Source organism: Bipolaris oryzae, assembly GCF_000523455.1.
Source record: "Bipolaris oryzae ATCC 44560 unplaced genomic scaffold scaffold_267, whole genome shotgun sequence".
NCBI classification, from domain to species: Eukaryota; Fungi; Ascomycota; class Dothideomycetes; order Pleosporales; family Pleosporaceae; genus Bipolaris; species Bipolaris oryzae.
The window spans coordinates 1-23,615 of record NW_006911543.1 but is presented as its reverse complement, the minus strand read 5'-3'; the positions used below and the strand labels follow the sequence as shown (position 1 = coordinate 23,615).

At 51.9% G+C, this 23,615-nt stretch overlaps 10 protein-coding genes across 10 annotated transcripts; 5 read left to right on the top strand and 5 right to left on the bottom strand.

Moving 5' to 3' along the window:
- Positions 1-580: 580 nt before the first annotated feature.
- COCMIDRAFT_30811 (uncharacterized protein) lies at positions 581-1,928 on the bottom strand (the record flags this gene model as incomplete). Its single annotated transcript, XM_007695075.1, has 2 exons — positions 581-833; positions 1,012-1,928. 2 exons carry the CDS (start codon positions 1,926-1,928, stop codon positions 581-583), a joined length of 1,170 nt encoding a protein of 389 aa, XP_007693265.1.
- Positions 1,929-2,398: 470 nt separating this feature from the next.
- COCMIDRAFT_109369 (uncharacterized protein) lies at positions 2,399-2,620 on the bottom strand (the record flags this gene model as incomplete). Its single annotated transcript, XM_007695074.1, has 1 exon — positions 2,399-2,620. The coding sequence occupies one exon, from the start codon at positions 2,618-2,620 to the stop codon at positions 2,399-2,401; it is 222 nt and encodes a 73-aa protein (XP_007693264.1).
- A 431-nt stretch (positions 2,621-3,051) lies between these two features.
- COCMIDRAFT_9871 (uncharacterized protein) lies at positions 3,052-5,907 on the bottom strand (the record flags this gene model as incomplete). Its single annotated transcript, XM_007695073.1, has 3 exons — positions 3,052-5,531; positions 5,648-5,708; positions 5,761-5,907. The coding sequence occupies 3 exons, from the start codon at positions 5,905-5,907 to the stop codon at positions 3,052-3,054; spliced, it is 2,688 nt and encodes an 895-aa protein (XP_007693263.1).
- A 191-nt stretch (positions 5,908-6,098) lies between these two features.
- On the top strand, positions 6,099-8,096 carry COCMIDRAFT_109379 (uncharacterized protein; the record flags this gene model as incomplete). The annotated part of the gene is made up of 3 exons (XM_007695072.1): positions 6,099-6,581; positions 6,725-7,178; positions 7,228-8,096. 3 exons carry the CDS (start codon positions 6,099-6,101, stop codon positions 8,094-8,096), a joined length of 1,806 nt encoding a protein of 601 aa, XP_007693262.1.
- Positions 8,097-9,952: 1,856 nt separating this feature from the next.
- On the top strand, positions 9,953-12,185 carry COCMIDRAFT_109385 (uncharacterized protein; the record flags this gene model as incomplete). Its single annotated transcript, XM_007695071.1, has 6 exons — positions 9,953-10,388; positions 10,443-10,864; positions 10,917-11,117; positions 11,236-11,362; positions 11,413-11,532; positions 11,584-12,185. The coding sequence occupies 6 exons, from the start codon at positions 9,953-9,955 to the stop codon at positions 12,183-12,185; spliced, it is 1,908 nt and encodes a 635-aa protein (XP_007693261.1).
- Positions 12,186-14,483: 2,298 nt separating this feature from the next.
- On the bottom strand, positions 14,484-15,506 carry COCMIDRAFT_41422 (uncharacterized protein; the record flags this gene model as incomplete). Its single annotated transcript, XM_007695070.1, has 2 exons — positions 14,484-15,376; positions 15,452-15,506. 2 exons carry the CDS (start codon positions 15,504-15,506, stop codon positions 14,484-14,486), a joined length of 948 nt encoding a protein of 315 aa, XP_007693260.1.
- A 649-nt stretch (positions 15,507-16,155) lies between these two features.
- COCMIDRAFT_30806 (uncharacterized protein) lies at positions 16,156-16,798 on the top strand (the record flags this gene model as incomplete). Its single annotated transcript, XM_007695069.1, has 2 exons — positions 16,156-16,218; positions 16,364-16,798. 2 exons carry the CDS (start codon positions 16,156-16,158, stop codon positions 16,796-16,798), a joined length of 498 nt encoding a protein of 165 aa, XP_007693259.1.
- Positions 16,799-18,809: 2,011 nt separating this feature from the next.
- COCMIDRAFT_30805 (uncharacterized protein) lies at positions 18,810-19,371 on the bottom strand (the record flags this gene model as incomplete). Its single annotated transcript, XM_007695068.1, has 2 exons — positions 18,810-19,303; positions 19,350-19,371. 2 exons carry the CDS (start codon positions 19,369-19,371, stop codon positions 18,810-18,812), a joined length of 516 nt encoding a protein of 171 aa, XP_007693258.1.
- A 1,002-nt stretch (positions 19,372-20,373) lies between these two features.
- On the top strand, positions 20,374-21,764 carry COCMIDRAFT_41420 (uncharacterized protein; the record flags this gene model as incomplete). Its single annotated transcript, XM_007695067.1, has 4 exons — positions 20,374-20,512; positions 20,562-20,890; positions 21,016-21,129; positions 21,180-21,764. The coding sequence occupies 4 exons, from the start codon at positions 20,374-20,376 to the stop codon at positions 21,762-21,764; spliced, it is 1,167 nt and encodes a 388-aa protein (XP_007693257.1).
- A 735-nt stretch (positions 21,765-22,499) lies between these two features.
- On the top strand, positions 22,500-23,559 carry COCMIDRAFT_9865 (uncharacterized protein; the record flags this gene model as incomplete). The annotated part of the gene is made up of 2 exons (XM_007695066.1): positions 22,500-23,485; positions 23,544-23,559. The coding sequence occupies 2 exons, from the start codon at positions 22,500-22,502 to the stop codon at positions 23,557-23,559; spliced, it is 1,002 nt and encodes a 333-aa protein (XP_007693256.1).
- Positions 23,560-23,615: the final 56 nt, after the last annotated feature.

Genomic DNA, 23,615 nt, shown 5'->3' with positions numbered 1-23,615 from the left:
TCAGCTTCAGTATAGGTCTTTAGAGCTTGGCGTTGTTGAGACATTACGCGTTGTTATTACGAAGGTGAGGTACTAGGATTTCGTGGGGCGCACACTGGGGTGGGGCGCACACTGGTGATACACGTTACCTATTAGGACAAAGCTCTGGGGCTGACACACGATGCATCATATGCTTAGCACCGTAGGTACAGTATAGTACAGTGCAGTACAGTACAGTGCCACATACATGCACTGTAGACGCTCCTTCTGCACGCCTGTCGTCGTCCTTTGCCCTCGACAACGCCTCACAAAGCAATTGCACAGCCACATCAAGCCACGCGTACAATAGCAGTAGCCCACGCGTATGCCCACAGATATGTAGGGTACAACAGTAGTCGCAAGGCTACCCGCAATAGTCGTTTACTAATGTCATCTCTCACGGGTCACCCTGCATGTGCTTTCCATTATAGCGTCAGCCACATGGAGGCCGGCGCGGAACAATCCATCGGCCGAGCGCCAATGCCACACCTGCTCTCACTGGTCCTCGGCCTCCGAGTCTTTCCCGCCACCGCAACCGGCACTGCTGAGTAGCGTGGCATTTCTAGTCCATCGAACAAACGGCCCTGTCCTGGTTCCTGTTCGGACACCTCGTCCTCCGGTTGCAAAGTCCAGAAGCCAAAAAGCCTTCCACAGCCTGTTTCATTTCCTGTTCCTCGTCCGTGTCCTTGTTCGCTTTTCTTTTGCTCTCCTTTGCCCGTTTCTCGTCCCCTTCTCCTCGGCCATGTACACCAACCATGCCGACCGCCCGGCTCGTCCTCTGGGCTATCCACACTCCTGGCACGCTCGGGAGTCTCCTGCGTCAGATCCTAGCTTGATGAAAATCGTCAGCAACTTTTTGCATTAGCTTGTAATTACCATCCGTCAGAGCCACGGATAGACGGACCAACGGCAGCGCAAAGCAAGCATTATACTCTGTATCCACCGTTTTTTTTTTCGTCTCCACGGTTGCGAAACGCCGTCGACAATGCGTACCTGACTTGGCTATCCGGCCCATTTCCTCGCCCATTTCTGCCCACACACTGTCGTGGGTACGTCCTTGGGGTATCCCTTCCGCGTGCTACTATATCTGGGTATTGTTTGGTTTTGATGCAAGCAGGCGGAGCGCATGGTATAGTAGTCCGCGGTACCTCTTGCGTCGTTTCAGACCCATCGCTCGAGGTAGATGATGACGATGATGATAGAGCTGCCTTGTTGAGTGCTTCTAGCACAAAAGGCGGATACTCATCACAGATGTGAATGTAATCAACCTTCCTTGGCTTGCGCGCATACTTCTCCGGCGACCTAGATTTCGCCGAAAGACATTTTTCCGGTTGGGACAACATGTGGGGCTGCTGCCGAGGCGGACCCTGCAAAGGTTCCGATATCTCCATTGCCGTCTGTCGATTGGACTGCTGAGGTATTGCTGTTTGCATTACGTAGATTGGTACTCGAGGAACACCCTGTGCCTGCCAATACATTGGTGTTCGGTGCTGCATCACCGACTGCATATTTTGAGTTTGGTCTTGCCATCCCAGAGAAGGGCAATATGTTGGGTTATATGGTTGTTGCTGAGCTTGCACAGGAGCGCAGAGCTGGACCGTTGGCCTCATCTCTATACCCCTATCCCCTGTTCGTTCGTATTCAAAATTTCCGCTTTCGTGGTCCCTTTTTGCTCGCAGGGGATCGAGTCTTCTTCCCCGCTCGCTTTTCCTAGATCTAGATCGACGTTTCTCCACATACACAACTGGTGGGTCCTTATCCGAGTGAGGCGACAAGGCGTGGAGCCATTGCCCAATATCGAGACAACAGCGATGAATATAATGACTGAGACACCATAAAGCGATGAATATGAGAGCCAAGCCAAATAGACTGGCAAAAACGGCGGCGATGGTGAGATTGGTATTTGTCATGGCAGTTAATTCGGTAGAACGAATTACAACGTTAAGATAGGAGATGTTGACAAAAGATTAGAAAACACTCCCAGAGGCGAAGAAAAAAGAGCTGTCTTTTAAGTTACCTTGTATCCACAAGCAACTCCTCAACCTTCCAATTACACCAGACCTGTCAGAAAACCCGCCCTACACAGCAAACACCCCATCTGTTGTGTAACTTTTCTCCTACCAGACTTTCCCGTAAGCCTCCAACTCACCAGCCACACACACACACTCGCGCCCACGAAATCCATCCACTCCACCTTACACACAGCTACGCGCTCGATAAAACCCCATGACCCAGTGCTGTCCCACCCACACACACATCGAGAAACAAACATGTGTAACCCCGTCCACGCCAACACGCTCCGCCCTAAGTACCACATTCCACAACGGTTTTTGTGCCCTGGTCATGTCCCAATCTCTCGAAATGTAACACTCCATGCTTTTTACTTTCCATTCGCCTTGCTGCCCACTTTGCTGTTCGTTTTACTGCCCACTTTACTGCTCGCTTTGTTGCTCGCTCCGCTCGCACTCTCCCGCTGACACGCCAACTCGTGCATCTCGGCGTCGATGACGCGCCGACAACTTCGCATCAAGCACCATCCGAAGAAGCAGCAGAAGAGCGTTACCAGGGTGATTGTGAGGATTATCGTGTATGCGTAGTTCATTATTTTGGCTTGAGGCGAGGGGTGGGGTTCTTGGATTGGTGGGTGGGACGGAGAGTATGGGGTTGTTGGAGAGTGGAATGGGTTTGGTGGTGTTGAGGTTCGAAATGAGAGCTGTGAGAGGTATAGGAAACGGGAATGAGATGTTTAGTGTTGACTGTTTGTAGAGCTTCGAGTGTTGTTTACATTCACTTTCACCTTCACTGGTACGCTTTAGCCTAGCATTAGGCTCGCAACTCCTCTCTTATTTCTTGAGATCAACATCTACCCCGTCTCTTTCATCTACAATAGCAAATCTCACATCTCACATCTCACATATATTCAAGCACTATACCCTCCACAAAATCCAAATAACTACTATTCCATTTTACTGTTACATTTTACACAATCTACTCGTACAAATACATCACTCCATACACCCTACGACCAGCCCTTCAAAACTCCCTCAACGCATCAATAACCTCCTTCTGCCTCTGACTTCCCATCTTCTCAAACCCATCCACACTCATAACAAACGTGCCCCTCCCCCCCGTCAGCGCCCGCAGATGATTCAAATACCCCACCATCTCCTTCAACGGCACCCTCGCTACAATCTGGCGTTGATTATCCGCAACACCACTCCCTACCTCCCCCGTCCCCGAACTAAACGGATCAGGCGGCGTGTAAATAAGCGCTGGGTCAATCCGCGGCAAGTCGTCGTCACCATCATCGCCGTTAGCACTCGATGATGTGTGTGAGGACTCGGTACCATCAAGCGACAACACCTGACCACCGCGGGACGAAGAAATATCTTGCACGACTGCCCCGAGCGAGCTTTCATTTACAAAAATCGTAACGTTCATGACTGGCTCGAGGAGGGCCGCGGGCGCAGCGCTACATGCAGTCCGTAGACTCGCCCCCACAGCGGCGCGAGCAGCCATGGAGAGCGCGGTCGTTGTTGTCTCGGGGAATAGATGGGCGGCTGCGTCTAGGGTGATGGTGACGCGCGTGTTGGCGACGGGGAAGCCGTTGAAGGGGCCGCGGGCGAGGGCTGCGGCGGCGCCGGCTTGGAGGGCGTGCAGGATGCCTGGGAGGGAGAGGTGAGGGGGGATGTGGGATTTGTGGGTGGAGGAGTCGTGTGAGGAGAGGTTGGGGTGGGAGATGTAGAGGGTGTTGTTGTCTGGGAGTTTGTAGGTGGTTTCGAAGGGGGTGTCGTGGATTTCTTGAGTATCGAGGGTTAAGATGTTGGTGAGGGTGGATTCGTCCATGGACTCGACGGAGGCGGTGGTGATGGCTTTGGACTGCTTGCCTGCGATTGGTTTGTCGAGAGTGTAGGTGAAGGGCTCGGTTGATGTGGTGATGGTTTCTCTGTATCCGATTTCGATTTTGCCGATTCGCGCTTTGGCTTTGAAGTCGTTCAAAAGTCGGTCTCGGGCGATTTCGAGATGCAAATCTCCCATGCCTGCTAGATGCGTTTGTCCAGACTCTTCGTCGACTGAGAGGTGCAGACTCGGATCCTCGCGTAGTAGGATAGCAAGGCTTTCTTGTACGTGCTTTTGCTCGCTCAAACTGTGAGGTTCGATACTGGTAAAGAATACAGGCGGCGGAACGGCGATAGGTCGGAGTTGCAGCGTGTTCAACCCACCAGATGGTGTGCCCTTCATCTGTAGCCCACGGTATACAATCAGCGTATCACCAGTCCTAGCATGCTTCAGTCCAGTGATGACACCAATCTGACCAGGACCGATACTATCTACTTCCACTGCATCGTTGGCGTACATCTTCAACAGTCGAGGTGCGCGCTCAGCAACGGCCAGGTTGGTGTTGTACAGCGTGGCGCCGCGATCAACTGAACCAGAGTAGACGCGCACGTAGACCAGGACGCCCCTTTTGGCATCATTAACAACCTTGAAAGCCAGAGCACAGGCTTGTAGATTTTTCACTTCGGCAATAGCGAGCTCGCCCGTTCGCTTTTCTTGCTTCTTTGCCGGCTTGGATGACTTGATGGGTGCTGTAGATGCTGAACTGAGAAGAGCAGCAAGGGTACTACTCTGGTTTGTGATGGCTATCTCAGGATCCGGGCGTTCGAGAGGTGATGGGAGGAGATCGACTACACTATCAAGAAGTGGCTGAACACCAATGTTGCGGAACGATGCCCCAGCAAACACTGGAATAACCGATTGGGGTGCTTGTAAAACGACTCGACGAAGAGACTGCGTGATTTGAATACCAGAAATGGCGAGATGGTCTTCGTCATTTTCCAGGAAGTGCTCAACCATTACGTCGTCGTGCTCGCTCAGTGTCTCGACAAGAGCTATTCTGGCCTTTTTAATTTCTGCGGCGAAATCTTTGTCAGTCTTTTCCAACTCTTCGAGGTCCACGGCCTTGATATCTCGCCCATCTCCGCCTGCCTTCCAGAGCATGCCACGGAGATTGATAACATCTCCGACCCCAACAAAATCGCCGTTGCCTCCCTGCCACCAAGGAATCTGACAAACTGCAGGCCATCCGCGTAGTCTGGAACCAATCTCTTTGACTGTTCTTGAAAAGGCAGCGCCTACACGGTCCAGCTTGTTGACGAAGATGATCCTGGGAATATGATAGTGTCCGGCTTGCGTCCACACCTTTTCTGTTTGGGCTTCGACTCCTGCTACCCCGTCTAGAATACAAACCGCGCCATCCAAGACACGCAGCGAACGGAGTACCTCGAATGTAAAATCAGCGTGACCTGGGGTATCGATGAGATTGATGTTGTGAGGGGTAGAAGATCTCAAAACATTATCAAAAGATACTGGCAACTGTGGTAGAGATGGCGTTGTTTGATTACTTGGTGGTAGTGGAGGCCAGTGGAAAGTTATGGCTGCAGATTGGATGGTGATACCTCGTGCTCGCTCAGCGGGAAGGAAGTCAGTTACTGTTGACCCTTCGTCGACATCTAGAAACGGTTAGTGTTTTCGTTGAAGCCGATATTTTTGATTCACAAGTGATACAAGGGCACCGAGATATTTGGAAAACACTACGCTATTGAGGTAAAATGAATTCGTAACATACTTCCTATTCTACGAGTGACACCACTGTAGTAGAGCATACGCTCAGTTGTAGTCGTTTTACCCTGGACATTCATTAGAGCCTTTTCAGCTTCACAAAGGAACCATCCGACCTACTGCATCAATGTGGGCAATGATGCCGATATTGCGGGTCGCTTTGGAAAGTAGGTCATGGTGAGGTGCCTGGGTCGACAGCAACCGCCGAGGAGTCTTCACATTGTGCCGAACGACTCGGCGGGCACACCATATCCAGCCGGTTATCATGCCAATGACTGCGCAATGCGATGGTGATGCGAAGGATGGTGTGTGTAGAAAATGCACGTGACGCAAAAGATGGCATGGTTCGCGCCTTTCCTAGCCGGGCTAAGGGCAAGGCAGGGCGTTGGAGCGACATCATCGCATCACTCTCCAGCTAGTCGCAGCCGTCGATAGCTTCAATTCACTCCCCCACAACCATGGATTACAGCGCTCACGATCCCGACCACCCCGCCGGCGGCGATCCTTGGGCTTCGTCGCCTCAGGCAAACCGATCGTCTTTTGGCCAGCCTCCAACTAACGATATTCCGTCATCCCCGCTGCCTGCGCAGGCTTCCCCATATGGCGAGAACAGTGAGCAGTACGGCTACCTGGGCGAGCAGGATGCGCAAAGTCGGCCGGGTACGGCGCCTGACAATGGCAATCAATCGCAGCAACAGCAGGCGCACGGTCAGGACGCGCCTCGATCACCTCAGCCGCAGCAACAGGGCCAACAGGGACAGCAGCCACAAAGGTACCACGGCACGAGACCACAGCGACAGCAGCAGCAACAGCAGCAGCAGTATAAGCTGCAGGCCAAGGTCACAGGTCTTGAGCGCAATGGAAAGAAGGACCCCATAATACGATTCGATGTTTACGTATGTCTATACGACTTCAACCTGGCAAAAGCATGCCTTCGCAATGTGCTGGACATTGAGCATTGGATCAAGGTAGCGTTGGTGCTCTCGGCGCATTGCTGTTTGGCTGCAAAACTACCTCCATATCTGTCCACTCCACTTGCGGATGGCATCCCTAACGGTGGCCTCATGCTAACTTCTCCATTCAGACGAACCTTCCCAAGTTTCGCACCACTCAATTCCGCGATGTCCGGCGTCTACACTCTGAATTCGTGAAACTTGGCGAGCATCTCATTTCCGCATGTCCAGAAGCTATTGTGCCTGCAGTACCACCAGCGACTACATCGGCAGGCGCTGGAACCGATGAAGATGAGGCACGACTCAAGATATCAATCCAGCGGTGGCTCAACATTGTGTGCAGCAACGAAATACTCATACGTGACGAGGAAATGGTCTTCTTCGTAGAAAGCGATTTTGGTTATAGCCCCGTGGTGCGAAGGAAGCAACCTGCTACTGGAGTGCGCCGCAAGATGATCAAGCAGTTTGCGCCGCCTCCGGATGACACGCCAGAACTTGCTGCGGCACGACCAGTGGTCAAAGCATTCTACCTCGGTACAATGGAGGCTGAGCAGAAGTTGGAGAAGGTTGTGAAGCACCGAAGGAGTAAGTGGTCAGCATATGTCATACGGAATATAAGTCTAATTTGTTGTAGACCTCGGGGTCGCTGAATCTGACCTGGGCGCCAAGTTTGCAGCACTACAGGTCCAAGAGACGCATGTCGGTTTGGCCCACGCGTATAAGAAGCTCGGAAAGATTATACAGGCTACTGGTGACTTTCATGCGGCTCAAGGTACTGCCGAAGCTACCACTCTAGGTGATCCACTCCAGTACCACAGCAGCGATGCCTTTATCGCGAAAGAAACTCTGACAAATCGTCACATCATCCTTCGCGAACTGCTGCAAGCACAATCAGCGACCAAGTCCAAGTTGTCAGCGGCTGATAGGCTGAAGGCCAGCTCGAGCGTGAAACGGGAAAAGGTTGACGAAGCTATTGCCGCTCTGGACGAGGCTAGAAGCCACGAGCAATACCTGATGCAAAAAGCACAGCGTGTCACTGCCAATCTTCTTCAAGAACAGCGGAGGTGGTTCGATCGGACTACGCACGACATGCGGCAAGCGATTCGGGAATACGTAGTGCGCCAGATTGAAGCCGAACGCCGTACTCTAGCTACTCTGGAATCTGTAAGACCGGACATTCGGGCGATTGATGGCAGCGGTGGTCTTTCGCGGCTTGGACGTGAAGCGCATCCACCACAGCGCCGGGTTCCCATGGCAAGCTCTCAAGGACCCAAGGGCGATGCATGGTCGGGCGTGCCGCGACGACCCGGTGATGGGCTCAATCGCAGTATGAGCGGTAGTTTTGTCGCTCCACTTCCTGAGACTGACGAAATCGACGAAGAGACAATACACGGCAGAAAGCGGGCTACTAGCAAAGCGGGAAGCCAGGCAGGAGTGGAAGAGGACGATGATCGGATTGATGCGAAGAACGCAGCCAGTAGGCTAGCCACAACGACGTTCTAAAGGTTGTTTTGGTTTATAGGGAGAGTTGAGAGAAGCCATGGGATAGTATGGTTAGTTGTGTGCTTGCCCTGGACCACCACCACTGCACGATACCACGCGGCATAATGTACACTGCAGCCTATAGGAAAGTTTTCTGAGCCATGTTCACCCTTGCTGTGCAACGCGTAATTTTTTTGCTCCAGGATGGTGCTGGTGATCTTTGTGCAGGTACGTACCGGCCGAGGGGATGCCAAGACCGGGTCTACTGACGGCAGTCGACCTTTGCTCCACGATGGCCTTCTCGAGCTTCATGTTTGGTCCCCTCTCGACTTTAGCCAGCCACCTCATGGCACTCTCCGGGCATGCAGCAAGACAACAAAATCACGCCAGTTCTAGACCACGAGCCACTGATTGTTGAGTCTCTCAGCCCGGATTCTGCCTGCATCGGCTTTTGGCATGGGTCACGGCAGTGGGCCAACCCTGGTGCAAATCGCGAATGCGCGGCTGCTGTGCGTCACTTGATCAGAGAGGCCTTCGTACCAGCCCCGCGCGCAATCTATCCAGCGTGGCGACGATATTGCAAAGTGTGGGGTCAAATACGGCACTCACTCTACTCTACACCAAGGCACCAGAGCGAATAGCAGTAGCCTGGGGACACTAGCCGTAAACCAGAGGCCCTGCCCCTGGCCTCCGTGCCGCCTGACCGGCAGGTGAGCATGCGCGCCAGGGAGGGAGCCGTTCGAGAACCATGGCACGACACCGGCCGGCTTCTGCCAACCTTGTACCGACGATCAGTTACCGGAGTCGCACAGTTTGCACGGAGATTCTGTATACATGCATCAACTCGTATCAAGTACCGCCGTCCAGGTCCTGGTTGAGATGTCCGCGGTGGAATTGGGATTGGCATACCGAGAGCCGATCCCCCGCAATGTACTACCATATCGCGTTGGGGAAGACGACTCATAGTTGGAAGCGAGACCGGGGTGCAGTATTGCACTCTACCACTCCGGGTGGATAGATGTATTCGCCAAGCTGCCATGCACCAAATCGAGGGTGCTGAATCTGCTGTGCCACTCGGACGCAGGAGCGTGGAACCCTGCTTATAGCGTCGACAGGCTTGTGCGAGCTGCGATAACATGTTGGTTGTGTCCAAACCGCCGTGGTCCAAACCTACACAGTAAACCTAAAGGTTCGGTTGCTGTTTTCAAACCTGAAGGACCTCCGGTAAAGTCCTATTTGGGTATGACTCGGTCCACGCCTCAGAATGGCGCCGTTCCGCCAATACTCAACGGGGCTTGGACGGAAACCAGAGTGAAGCCCATCTCACCGTAAGCGAAATGTCAACCGGCCGGCAACTTTGTGCGGTCCTGCGTCCCGGGTAAAGTGCATGTGCAGTGTGAAGATGATCATGCACCAGCTGCTTCTGATGGGGCGCCCCCCCGAATCAGACCAGCGGAGAGCATCAAATAACGGAATGCTTTTCCTCGATTGGCGACCGGCTAACCACCATCCCTACTGTTGGATGCAGCCTATCGACGCCACCATCCACATATCCGAGGGCCACCGTTTACGTGGTCGAGTCAGGGTCGAAGGATCATCGTCGCAGCCGCTGGCAGCCCTCCAAGAGCCTGAATAAGGTCACGGCGAATGTACATAACGTTGCGGAGCCCATGTCCCTTGCAAACACTTTTGGCCCTCTCCTCACTTTCGTTTTGGCTTGTTACGCCCGTATTGCAAGCACGCCCCTCACTCTGTTGGTGATACTTAACGCTTGCGCCCAGCATCTAATATTTACATCGACATTGGCGTTTCGATATTCTGATTTCACAGAGCACATCCCACGTGACGTCGACCGAAGTGTCGGGGTTCAACCAAACATGCCGAGAGTCTTCAAGTTTCTCAAGACTGCGCTGGCGCCTAGCATTGGAAGTTCCTCGCCGCAGGAGGTAGTCGACAAGAATAATTCGTCACCCAAGGCATCATTCACTTCCTCGGCAGACGACACATGGCTGCCAGACTTCGATCCACTCACGGTCACGGCATTCGAACTGTCCGAACTCTTGAATGCGCGAGCAATTACAAGCGTGCAAATCGTACAACTGTACCTGAAGGAGATTGCGTTACACAACAGAAGAGGCAGACAATTAAGAGCATTGATTTCTGTTGCCCCAAAACATGAACTATTGAGGATAGCACGCAAGCTGGACGATGAACGAGCAAGAGGCAAGATAAGAGGCCCACTTCATGGCATTCCAATAGTAATCAAGGACAACATCATGACGGATGAGACGCTAGGGATGGATACGACAGTTGGTATGTTCGAATAACTAACCTGGATGCCATCAGTAGGACTTATGTTCTTGTTAGGCTCCTATGCTTTTGTAGGCTGTATACCTAAGAAGAGCGCGACCGTTGTCGACCGCTTGATCAAGCGAGGGATGATCATCATTGGAAAATCGAACCTTACAGAATTCTGTGGTCTCAAGAATCCGTCAATGCCTCCGGGATGGTCAGCGGTGGGCGGACAGTGTCAGTCACCGTATGTTTCAAGACACATTGCAAAGCGAAAACTACATTGGGAACTGTCAGCTCCTGGAGGCTCCTCAACAGGATCAGCTGTGGCCGTGGCTTCAGGCTTCAGCACTCTGGCGATTGGCACGGATACCATCGGATCACTTATCACGCCAGCAAACCGCGCGGCCCTCTACGCACTAAAACCTACAGTTGGAGAAGTTCCGATGGACGGAATCTTCAACCTAAGCAAAACATTTGATTCAGTTGGTGGCATGGTAAGCTGGATGTTTGTCAGCTCGTATTGGACGCACTAACTTTATGTAATAGGCCAAGTCTGCAAAGGATCTTGTGGCGCTTATGGACGCCTTGATGGTACCCACCAACAGAGAAGAGAATGTGCCGAGTCCACACAGATCATTTAAGATTAAGCCAGATTTTGGCACGCTTCGAATCGGCATCTGTGAGCCGTCAATCTGGAAGTCATGGCGCAAAAATGGGCGCATTAATGCTGACGCCGAGAGGTTTATGGTAAGTTTGCGAAGATACCGCTGACATCACTCCACAAAGTCACAAGTTATACGTGCGTCCACGCCTTTGTTGCAGGGATCATTATGTTGTTAGAGCCTCTGACGCTGACACGAAACAGACCCAGAAGTACGACATGATTGTTCAGAGCATGATCGAGATGGGCGTCGATGTTGTGTACCCGGTCGAACTACCCAATCCAATGAGCTTGACCATCGATGGCAAGAACTGCTTCGAACCAGTTGTCTGTACGTTGCCATGAACTTTGTACTACCACCAACATGCTGACGTGCTGCAGATGCCGAGTTCAAGGATTGCTTATCAGAATTCATCCGGGACTTCAAGGTGACCAAGATGCATTCATTGGCTGAGATTATCAACTTCAATCTGGAGCATCCAGAATTGTGTCTCCCACCAAGTATGTCAATTTGCGTTGCTATAGTTGATGTCTCCTAATTATATTTTTTAGCATGCCCAGATCAGAATGATCTTATGGCCGCCCTACAATCCAGTATCAAGCGCGAAGAAATCAACGCCGCACGACAACACCTTCAGACCGCCGGCGGACCTGAAGGCCTCGACTTTCTCTTCGCTTCGCGCTCTCTCGACATCATCATGGCGCCCGGAGACGCCGCATTGTCCACGCTTGCAGCAGCAGCAGGGTACCCAACTGCTGCGTGTCCACTTTCCGCTCTCAAACTCAACGGCCAACCTTTTGGCATCACGCTCGCCTCACGTCCGCACACCGAACACACGCTCCTCCACTTCCTGACCGCATACGAAAACATTTTCCCACCCCGTGCCCTCCCCATGCCGCTTTCATCGGTGCCGCTCCAGGACCCCAACCCAGAACCGCTCCCCGATCAACCCATTGTTGATCTTATTCTACACGAATGGGACACGCGAAGATTCAGTTGCAGTGCGGATGCGCTGGCGGACTGGCTCAACGCACGCTGGCGCAAAAGCGGGTACGAACTTAGTGCTGAGACGGTGTGTGAGGTTCTGAGGAGTAATGGGCGGATTGCATTCAGAGGGCTGGGTGATGATGCTGAAGGTGCTTTTTCACGATAGTTGCTCTGTGAGCCTTTTTTACGTGACTAACAGGAATTTCCTTATTGTCATCTTCATATTGGGGTTACATGCATATTTGGCAGTTTGTATCATTTTGAGGGATATTAGCGTGGTGTTTTAGCGCAATTATCATTCCGTGTCAATCCCTATGGAGAAAGGAGCTATCTGGCACCTACGGTCATAACTAGAGAGGGTAGTGTTATATGAAATACGTTCCAATTATGTTGCGTGTACGCTTATCTAATTTCTCAGCGACTTTGTCAGGCGTTACTTCTTCTTGCTGTGTATTAAGTTTATTCACATATAATTAGCATCAAGTTAATCTTAGTACGATCTTGGCAATAGCTAAAACCAACCTCCCCCCCCTATTCTTGCAGCAATGAGTCAATCCGTATCTTTACAGACTCTGCCTGATACTGTATACCAGCAACCTAATGACCTACTAAGATTTTATTCGCTGTGAACACGATATAGTGGACCCACATCTGCATACTCTACTTTACAATATCAACCTCGTCATAAGCTATGTCCTAATTTCTCAACAACCGAGACTTGCCTCGTATATCGTTACCTCAACTTTAGGGCCTGCACGTAAGCGTCCTTGGCCCTTCGACACCACATTCCGATTCCACGCGCCATTACTAGTCCACTCCGGGGTATGTACTATCACTCAACTGCGTCAAATTTTTCAATACAATAAGAATGATTGTACCGTCAAGGCAAGTTGTCGTGTTAGATTAGAGGAAAGTAAGCAAAAAGTGATTCCGTTTTTTTTCAAATTGAGGTGCGAGTTCTGATGAGGAATAATAAAAAAGCGATCTCACTTATCTTTAGTGATGGAAGAATTCTTGGTATAAACGACGGGTTGTGTTGATTTATCCATGATTACATCTCCCCCGCCCCCCCTTAGCATCTTAAAGCGATGTATCTACAGGTGTAAAAACAAACGATTCTAGAGAATCAACGTCAATGACGAGTTCTGGATTACGAGTGTAAAAAGAATAGGGTTTTGGATAAGGTCGTAGCGGATTCTGGGTTTTAGCGAGGAAGATGTTAAGGGGGGGAGGTGTGGGCAGTGGCGGAGGTGTGGAGTGCGCTTGGGAGGTGTATAGGAACGGATGCGTATGGTGTTATAGTGGGTTCGAGTCGAGGTATGTTGGGCCCGGATGAGACAACCCTCTATCAGACCCTACGTAGTTGAAAGCGCGAAAAACAATAGCCACTCGCATGTACGTACGGAAGGGTGTCTTTTTTTTCGCTTCTTGTAATACTGGCCATAAGGGCCTGGAACTGTGTATCACTTTTGAAGTATACCGGGGGTTTTTTTTTTCGCTGAGAGATTTGCCACAGGTGAGGTGCAGAATGTAGGAAATGGATCTTAAAACGATAGTTATTGAGCTGCAGTATGCAGCTTCGTTGTGGCCTATGTAAGAGTGATGTGCAGTAGTGGTCGTTGTGGATGCTTGGGGAGAATTCAGTCCTGCAAGGGATGTTGATGCTTGTTAAAAAAAGATTAAATAGACTGCTTCGCTTTGGCTACTTCCCACATTTAGATTGTAGTACAGTCTGATTACTTTGATGTGTTCAACGCTAACTAAGTTACATCTAGCGTGGCGATGACTCTGGAAGAGAGCTGACGTTGGTACCGCTGTCCCCGCACTCGCTTAACATCATGACCACTTTGCACGCTCACCAACTTCCTATGCAGAATCTTCTGGAATATAAATTTCATAATTTTAGGTTTCTCCATCTTGAAATCAAGTTCAGCAGAAAAAGCTGCTTGGCGCAGCGGAAGCGCGCCGGGCTCATAACCCGGAGGACCTCGGATCGAAACCGAGAGCAGCTATGCTTGACATATTCTTTTTGCTTTTCTTTTTGCTCTGAGTTAAGAGAGAAGCGATAAGAAGGACTGGGTGGATGCTCGGCCCTATATTTTCATTTTGCATTTTTTTTATTAAAGTGTAAGATTTCTTGTCCATAACTAGTGAGCGTTGTTTTTAGTTTATCTCTACTACTGTGATTTAGATACTATATATCTGCGGTTATACGGAACGAACAATCTGTTGAAGTAGGTGGTTGAAGTCAATAAGTGAAGATTGCTGGACATATTATTCGAACAGAGACCAGAATGGAAGCTGTCTGGTAGTACTTTCCTAAGTCAAGGAAATACGTAGAAGCATTTAAGAATAGGTTTGGTCAAATTTAAGGTGTTGTTGGAGTGTGTCAACACCTACGAAGTCGATGGATGCAATTTTAATGCAGACAGCACATCTCAATCGTACATCCACAAGATTGAATCTACAACTTTGCATTTTTTCCTCCTGCAACGCCCGTAACAGGAGCGCCAGAAAGCAAGAAATCGGGGTACTCGAACCCGCCGCTGAAGCCAGCGGTATGCCACGCGCCTCCATCGACAACAAGCGCCTCTCCGTTTACAAAGTTACCCGCATCGGAGAACAGATATATGGTCGCATCCGCGATTTCCTTGACCGTACCCCACCGCCCGACCGGCACTGACTTTGCCGCCTTACTATCCGCCTTATTCGCCTCCGCCTTGGCCAACCGTGCCATTCCCTCCGTCCCGGCGATAGGACCCGGCGCAATAATATTCGACGTGATACCCTTTGGCCCTTGCTCGATAGCCACCGACCTCGCCATGGCATCCACACCAGCCTTTGCAACGCCAACATGCGACTGCAGCGGCGTCGCCGTATAATGCAGTGTGGCGCTCACGAAGATGATACGGCCACCAGTGCCATTGACAGGCTGCGTAGTTCCATTCGTACGATGTTTCGCCGCCGAGTCGACCAGATACGGTAGCGTGGCCTTGACCGTGTTGTAGCTGCCCAGCACATCGATATCGATGACGCTCTTCATTGCGTTTGCGGAGAGCTGGTCGATGGGCGCGAGGAAGTTTCCGGCCGCACCTGCGATCACGAAGTCGATGCTACCGAGTTCCTTTGCGCAGCGGTCGGCGGCTTGTTGCAGGAGTTCGGGCTTGCGCACGTCGATGGCGCCGATGCCGAGGACTTTTGACCCGGGGCGCGCGGTCGCGATGGAGGCCGCCATGGCTTCGGTTTTCTCGACGTTGCGGCCGATAATGCAGGCGTTTGCGCCCAGGGCGACCATGGCCCGGACTTGGGCGCTGCAGATGGTGCCGGCGCCGCCGGTGCAGAAGACGACTTTGTTATCTGGGGGTGGGAATGGGTTAGCGGGAGAGTTTCTGGGAGGAGGGTGAGGAGTTGGTGGTATGGGAGAGTGTATACCAAATATGCCGTCTCTCCAGACATTACTCATGTATGAATATCTATCCGCAGACATGGTGTGTGGTGTTTTCCAATCTGGGAGCTTGGTCTTGTTATGGTCTTGGTGGTTTGTGTTTGAGACTCGAGGAGGGTGTAGGCAAGGAAGAGCGCGATGGACAGGAACTGTGTTTGACGAAAGAAGAGAAGTTACACGTCTGAAGACACAAGTGATTGAAAGTATATGGATGCTCGCACCGAGTGAAGGTTACGGCCGCAGCGATCGGTGACCGGTGCAATGTATGTTGCGCTCACGGGGTAGCCGAGGTACGTTTGGTGTAAGCTAGTAATCCTCGAGGAAAGACATTCTGGTGAGACCGACATTGACCACGCGCGACATGTTCTTCCCAGCGTTGAAGTAAAATCAGCAAAACACAATGTAAGCTAACACATCCACCGCAGAGTCTAAAAATGTAAATTTCTAGCATCAATTTCCGATTGGCAGCGATAACGGGCGGGCTGCATTTACATGTGCTCTCCTCCGCATTTGGTCTGCGGGCAGGAGAGAGAGCTTGGACCACCGGGACAGGTTCCGCATCAGCTCCGCAAAATGCATGCCAGCACTCGGAGCGGGCTGAATCATCGTCATCGTCATCACCAGACGCATCACCATCACAGCAGTCAAGACTCGAGTATCATAAGCCATTGGAACGATTGCCGCCATCACAATGTCGGCACAGACAGTGTCGATATGTAAATTCGTCGGCACAATCACCCTGGGAATCGCGACGGTATGTGTGCAACAAGCCCGCCACCTTGGCAATATGATGGATGCTTCGCTGCGGGGATGAGGTGCCAGGGCGTCATTCCTGTACAGTTGATGCATCAGAATCTGTAGCAACAAGGAAGAGACATTCAAGATCTGACAATCCTCAGGGCGTCTCGGCAACCCTCTCCACAACCGCATTCCCCGCACTGCTCGCCCTCCCCACTGCCTCAAACGCACGCACTTCACTTGCCTACCTGTCCAGGCAGTCTTCCTGGCTATCCTCATATCTCCGACATGTCACTACATTCACCTTGTTCTCAGCCTATCTACTGTCGCCACGACGCTTCCGCCACCCCTATCTGCTCTACACGTCCATCTTTGCCTTCATCTCTGGTCCGGGTGTCGATTATGCTGTGACTGCCATGGAAGGGTCAGACGAGAAGAGGCAGGTCATGGAGCTAGAGGCGCAGGGTGAAGAGGTCAACGGCGAGGAGGTCAGAGAGTTTGTTGAGAGGAGACAGAGGACCGAGTTGATCAAGACGGGATTAGCGGGAGTGGCTTTCGCAATGCAGGTCGTTGGTCTTTGGGGTGATGGTGCCTAGATGGACTACGGAAGATGGAGATGCCGTAAATAGGGGTATGGGAGGAGAAGGCGTGTACGACCGTGTATGTACAAGGAGAGATGGCTTTAGGGTTTGCAATGAGTTGGGGGCTATCGGGTGGCGACTGGTGTAATGTTTGTTCCGGACTCTCCTATCATTCCCTGCTTTTTGAACTATTCATCCCGTATACGGACATTACCGTGTCAATGTGCTTTGCTCTCAGGGTGCACACTATTCAATATGCTTCAACCTCGCAAACCATATCCACTTTCCGCCAAGTGATACTGTGAAACAGCGTGTGCCCTTGTTGGAACTGACACGGATTCTTCGAAGAAACTAACGCGCTGGATATTCGTGCAGAAGACAAGTTTGTCATGGCATCAAGTACTTGACTCGATCGAGTAACGTGATTTAGGGGGATGCTGTCCGGGGACATGGTTCTCAGCTTTGCAGCTTTGCAGCCTTGCAGCCTGAGAACAGAAGTCACCATGGGCAACCGCAAGAGATAAACAGCCACCATATGGCGTGAGCGCAAATTGTCGCGGTCCAGACTTTATCCAACCATGCTTGCACCGTTTCATGTGAATTGAGGCTACAGTTGTTTACGAGCAAGCTGACGGGATTGTCGCAAAGCAAAATAAGTACAGCGACAAAATAGTTTGGTCTGCGCATCCCATGTGCTAGCAGCCATAAGAGCGTTGTGGGCGTCAGGGTTCAATAGGTGATATGCTGGTGCCAGGATGGCATGGGTTCGGCGGAGGATGCCAAGGCGACGCTCCGGCGGCCGGGATGGGCAGGGATGGGCAGGAATTGGACGGAAGCGGGAGAGGGCGGTAGCGTTCAATAGCATTGGGTGCCAGGGTTGTGCTGACGACCTGACAATAAATAGGCTACCAGTGCCTTTTTGGTATCTCACTCGCATCGTGGAATTTGTCCAGTGTCACCCTTGGCAGGCCTATTCCCGTGCTGAGCTAAGACACGCAGGTACCGAGTGCGTGTGGGATGCCTGGGATGCCTGCTTGTAAGTAACTGTAGTGTACTTACGCCCAGGGGTGCTGGCCTGTTCTCTGCCGTTGAGTCTGGCGTTCGCGCTGCTGCACGAGTGATGCAAACATGACGGAACCGAGGAAGTAAGTAAGAGGGCAGTCGTCTCACCAGCGAGTCGATGACGGCAGTGGCTGTCGGGGCTCTGCTTCAACATGTACCGGGGAGGACAATCCTCATCTCCTTGTGCAGAGTATCGCCTCTTGATCCATAATTAATCCAGACGCGTAGCGCTGACCAGGTCCCCTGCCGATCGCGCTATCGATACTGGAGAGTTTGCACTGGGCCTAGCGGTGCTGCGAGAAGCATCGCTTAGGCCCAGGCAGCCGGCGCCTCATTGGCCCAAAGCGGACGGGGGCTTGCGTCATAATCCATCCAAGACGTGATCTGCCCGAGCCTCTGCCAAAGCGAAGCGAATTGAGCGAGCGAGCGTGGTCAAAGAGATAATGGCTCCCACTCACACTCCCGCTCACACTCCCACTCGCTCCCAGGCCGCGTGTGCGCGCGTGCGGTGGCTGGCTCGCGGGGACTTGGCCGGTCGACCCTTTAGTGCCAAGCCTGCCATCAGTCCCAGTTTGTCTAGCCCTTGCGACTAACAGTCAATCCAAGCGAGAAATGAGGCAAGATAACTGCCTATGGATGCCATACATAGCTGTACTTCCGGAGCCTGTGGGCATACTGAATTCATGCTGACAGCTGTTGATAAGCAAAACGGCCGGGTCTTGTACATGCCGGACAGGACACTGCCATGCTGCCATGATGCCATGATGCCATGCTGCTATGGGCCGTCTTGGGCGGGCGGGCGCATCGCCCTGTCATGTTGGACGAGGGCAGCATCTTGGCTGTGTGAGTGGTGGAGAAAGCGACGAGGCTTGACGCCGTTGCTTGAGAGTGTCAACGGCCCGGTGCCTTGTTGTCAGTTGAGCGCCTCAACAGGTTGCAAAGAGTCGCGCAGGACGTGTGCTGGCTAAGTAAGTAGACGGTAGGCAAAGGTCTTGTCTGTCAAGGTTGTCGGTCGAGGACAGGCGCAGGGTGGTGCAAGAGGCGCGGGTGCAACGATACGCCCGCTGGTTGGCTGTACGACGAGGACGAGGACAAGGACGAGGGAGGCATCGATCGTGACCCCTGGTGCAGGCCCCTTGCGATTGCTGCATGCTGCAGGCTGCAAGCTGCATGCAACGGCCTGGCTCATGTAAGAAGGTAAGTAAGTAATGGTCGTAGATGGTGCCAACTCCTGCTTCTGATATTTGCTGCGACGACTGGCTCGCCGTCCAACGCCACCACACCGTGCTAATTCTGCGCCGTGCCAGGTGATCAGCACACATCGCACACAGTCAAAACACGCTGCCAGTCCTGCGCCGTGCGACACCCAACCATTCCATCTTTTCGCTTGTCTCTTCACACTTTCGTTGTCGTACTTGACCCTTACTCTCGTTTGTCTGTCCACGCAGACCACAAGCCCTTCGTTTATACATAGCCATCAATGCGGCGCCGCCCTGACGGTTACTTTTGATCCTCCTGTTTGACATAGTGCTTTCATCTCCGGAAAACACGCCGCCGCGGTGCCACTAAGCACAGCAGCACCAGCACCTGCACCACCTTATTAACCTTAGCAAAAGCAACAGAGCTCCTGTCCATCCCGAACTCGGCTCCCGTCTGTCTAGTGTATTCCCCCCCATTCAAGGGCACTCGCATCTGTCGTCAGTTCAGGCGCGGCGACGAGCCTGTTATACGACCTATAGGACGCCATTTAACCGCAAGCACCCAACCCAACCCATCCACCCACCCCCCGGCCCGTCATCCAAGTACGGAGTCGGACACTGTTGGCGGAAAACAAGGAACACGGCAGCTCGAGTCAGGCAGCGTGCCCAGTGCGGAAGAGGCGGAGGAACTAAAGGCCAAAGCGGGAGGGATCAGGACGTGGATAGTGCTCGAAGCAGCAGCACAGACCTTGGTATCGATTTAGCGCTCGTAAGTCCGCCGCTCCACCAGCCTCCATCCCCAACAGAGCCTTTTCCTGGCCTACAACCTGCTGTGCTACAGCTCACACCCGCTCGACCACCCACCAAGGCCAGCAATGCTAACCACAGCCTGAGCCAACAGGATCTTCCCCCCCCCTCTCTCTCTCTCTCTCTCTCGCACCCTGCCGCCTTCTTGTACCCGCGAACTGCACCTTGCACCTGCAGTCTCGAGAGCGCGTCGACCAGGTCCCAGCCAGCATCCAGCGACCGGCCGGCTGACGGGCCAAAGGCTGTACCACCTCACACCACAGCCACCCTCTCACCCCGCCTGCAAAGCCTTTCGACGGCCCGCTTCATCTGAACCGTCTTCACCGTCCCCCTCGTTCGCTTTGTAGCGCCCTCCCGAATACGGCGGCGTCCAATCGCTTTTCCCTTTCAGCGCCGTCTTTGTTGCGCTCAAAGACGCCACCGCATCTGTCTCATTCACGTCGCCGAGTAACACCCCGTATCTTGCGCAAACTTCGACGTCTACCGACATATCCTCCCCGTCTACGACTATAGACTTTCACAATGCATAACCGATTCACATCAACGCTCTTTGGCTTTGCCGCCTTCTCTACCCTCTTACTCTCCATACAACCTGCCGGCGCTTCAGACTGGACATATCCATACTGCTCTTCATTAAACACTGGAGAGCAAGACACTGCCTGTAAGTTCTCCTCCCTGTCCTGCGCGTCACGCAGCCTCTAACCTCTCAGATACCTGGCCATACCAGTCCAATGGTAACTGTACCAACCATTGCAAGGAGGAAGGAGGCTCATGGGCGTTTGCTGTTATCAAATACACCGACTGCTGGTGTTCCAACTATGTACCCGGAGATACAGCAAGCTTGAGCGACTGTCTGCAGGACTGTCCTGGCTTCCCCGACGAAAAATGTGGTAGCAAGGACAAAGGTCTTTACATCTATGTCCAAATGGACGGCCAGCCATCCGGTACTAAGGGAGGCTCGCAGCCCTCCTCCACCGCAGCTGCGCCTTCTAAGCAATCGCAACAACCGCAGTCGCAACCACAATCACAACAACCAACTGTTAGTGCTTCTTTTCTTTATCTCATCAACCCTGCCCCCTTCCCTTTCATTAGTCAATCTACCTCAAGGTCTCCCTTGGCTGTACGTGCGCAATTACAAGCTATCGGTGTTTGACCTTCTGGTAGTATGCTCCACCTCCTGCACAAGTGGTAACGAGCATTGTGACGCAGAAACCAGAGACCGTCTTCTCGACGGTCACTGCAGAGCTGGACTCTACTTCGTCTTCATCCTCCACTGATGTACTTCGCTTCCAACCTGGTCTGTTACCCTAAACTAACATCTGATACAGACCAAGAAGCCATCGTCTACGCAAGCTCCTTCCCAGACTCAGGAGCCAGTGACAGTGCCGACTCTGGTCACCGAAAGTGGAAATGTTGTTACCCGCACTGTTGTCATAACACCATCGGCCCCTGCCCCTGCAACTAATGACTCGAAAGATTCACCAAACGTAGGTGCTATTGCTGGTGGCGTAGCTGGTGGCATCATTGGTCTACTTGCCATCATTGGTATCGTCTTCTTTGTCTTGTGGAAGAGGAGGAGGCAGCAACGCGAGGGGCAAGAAGGCGGTGGCGGCATCCAACGCAATGTCAGCACTATGAGCAGGGCTGGTTTGCTCGGTGGACGTGCTGAAAAGTCGCCTACACCCCTTACCACAACTTTTGGTTCCCAGCGCAGCCGATCCAACGAAGAGTCGATAACGCCCATGACTCCATCAACCCGCAGATTAAGTCAACCAATTTTAGTCGACTCTCGCCTCAACCCAGCTGCTGTTCTCACCTTTCACGGTGCTAACTTAAGTCGAGAAAGCTTAGGCAGCATCGACGACAGCCGGGATTACGGTCGCCAGCTGAATGTACGGAATCCCGATCCGTAGAGAGTACGAGACTTCAAAACCACCATTCCATGCAAAATCTGGACCGGCACTTGACCAAAATGTACAGTGCCCTAGAACAACACTAAAAATTCGAAGCTAGCCCCAACGATCATCAGACAGAAGTTGGGGCACGACTCACGAACACACAAGCATGTTCTACTCGCACTAGCCTGGCGTAATGTTTAAGCGGCGATACACTGACGTCAACTCCATTTCATTATCGTCTTTAGTCATGCGACAGTTCATTGCCAGGACCTCGTCCGTCTGTTTTCTTTATACATCCTTAAGGCACCGGAGCCTATGTACTATATCCTTCCTTTGGCTGCAATTTCGTTGGACAACAATGTACATATTTATACTAGGTGGGAGAGATGACACAAAAGCGCCTTGCTGCGCAATAGCACATGGGACTCAGGCCATGACCCAATGGCAGATTGGGAGGCAGAGAAACAAAAAGAAATTGTTCCTAATTAGGTGAGAAATGGGACTGTTGCGTGAGTACAGATACCACGCAACTGCATCACCAGTCTGTAACTGAATGTACACATCACCATTCAATATTTTATTGCAGATACACACGTTCTATCCATTAATAGACCATCACTATGCTTACTATACGATTTTGACAAGATCCCTTGTTCGTGTGTGAAGATTGCCAAGACGCTAACAGCTCGTTGTCTGTACTTAGGGTAGTCGTTAGCCTTTCTTCCTCGCATAGCCTCTATACCATATATTATGGAAGCTCTTCCAAACGAATTGTTACTCGAAATCATCAAGGAGCTGTTCCTCGAAGCATTCAGCACAGCCTTGAACATTGGCCTCGTGAACCGGCGCCTGCATCGCCTTACCAATGAGCTCCTGTATAGCACGTACTCTTTGAGTCGCGGAAACCCAGCTCTGTTTATACGCACCCTTGCGTCCTGGCCTGCCCACGCACGACGCATCCAAAGTCTGGAATGGGATTGTAGGCCTGCGCACAACAATTCTCTGATCACCAGCGATGCTTTTCGATTCCCTGGTGATTTGGCACGAATAGAACGCCGTAACATCGCAAAAGCGTTAGACCCAGAGATCCCTTATGCGGCGGACGACCTCAATTCTATATTGATGGATGCCGGTACAGACGCATATCTAAATCTATTCCTAGCATTCGCGCCGGATGTTTGCGACATCCGAATTGTTATACCTTCCAAATGGAATTATCGCGCTGTTTGGTTCAAGCCGGCGTCAGATCTTCGAATTCTTTCCAATCTCAATAAAGCATATATTGTTGGCCCGATGCGCATTCGGAATGTCATTCCCCTATTCCTGCTACCTTCACTACGCAGTTTGACTCTGGACCATGTAGTATACGATAGGAACCGCGTACTACCTGGTATCTTCAAATGGCCCGAGTATAATGCAGCCCTTCACAGACTACGGAAACAAAAGTCATGGGTTGAAAGCTTTCATATACAAAAATGCAGCGTCGACACAGTAGAAATAGCTCGGTTGATGCCATTATTTGGTCATCTTAAAACATTCGAGTTTGAATTCACAGGCCATGAAAAAGATGAAGCCAATCCGACCATTACACATTTTGTGCATTCTATCTCAAATCAGTCGAATTCACTCACATCGCTGTTTCTCAAGGACTTTCGCCTAGCATTGGATCAGACCGCACTGAAAGGACTAAGCAAGCTTGGGCACCTGGATTTCCTTCTTCTTGATATGACGATGATGTGCGGCTCTTATCTCCAGAACACCACAGTCAAATCACTAACGTGTTTTATCAGTAAGCGGCCCACATCAGTAAGTGGCCCACCCCACCAAACTTGACGCGGCTCTCTCCACAACCACCACAATGCCGCG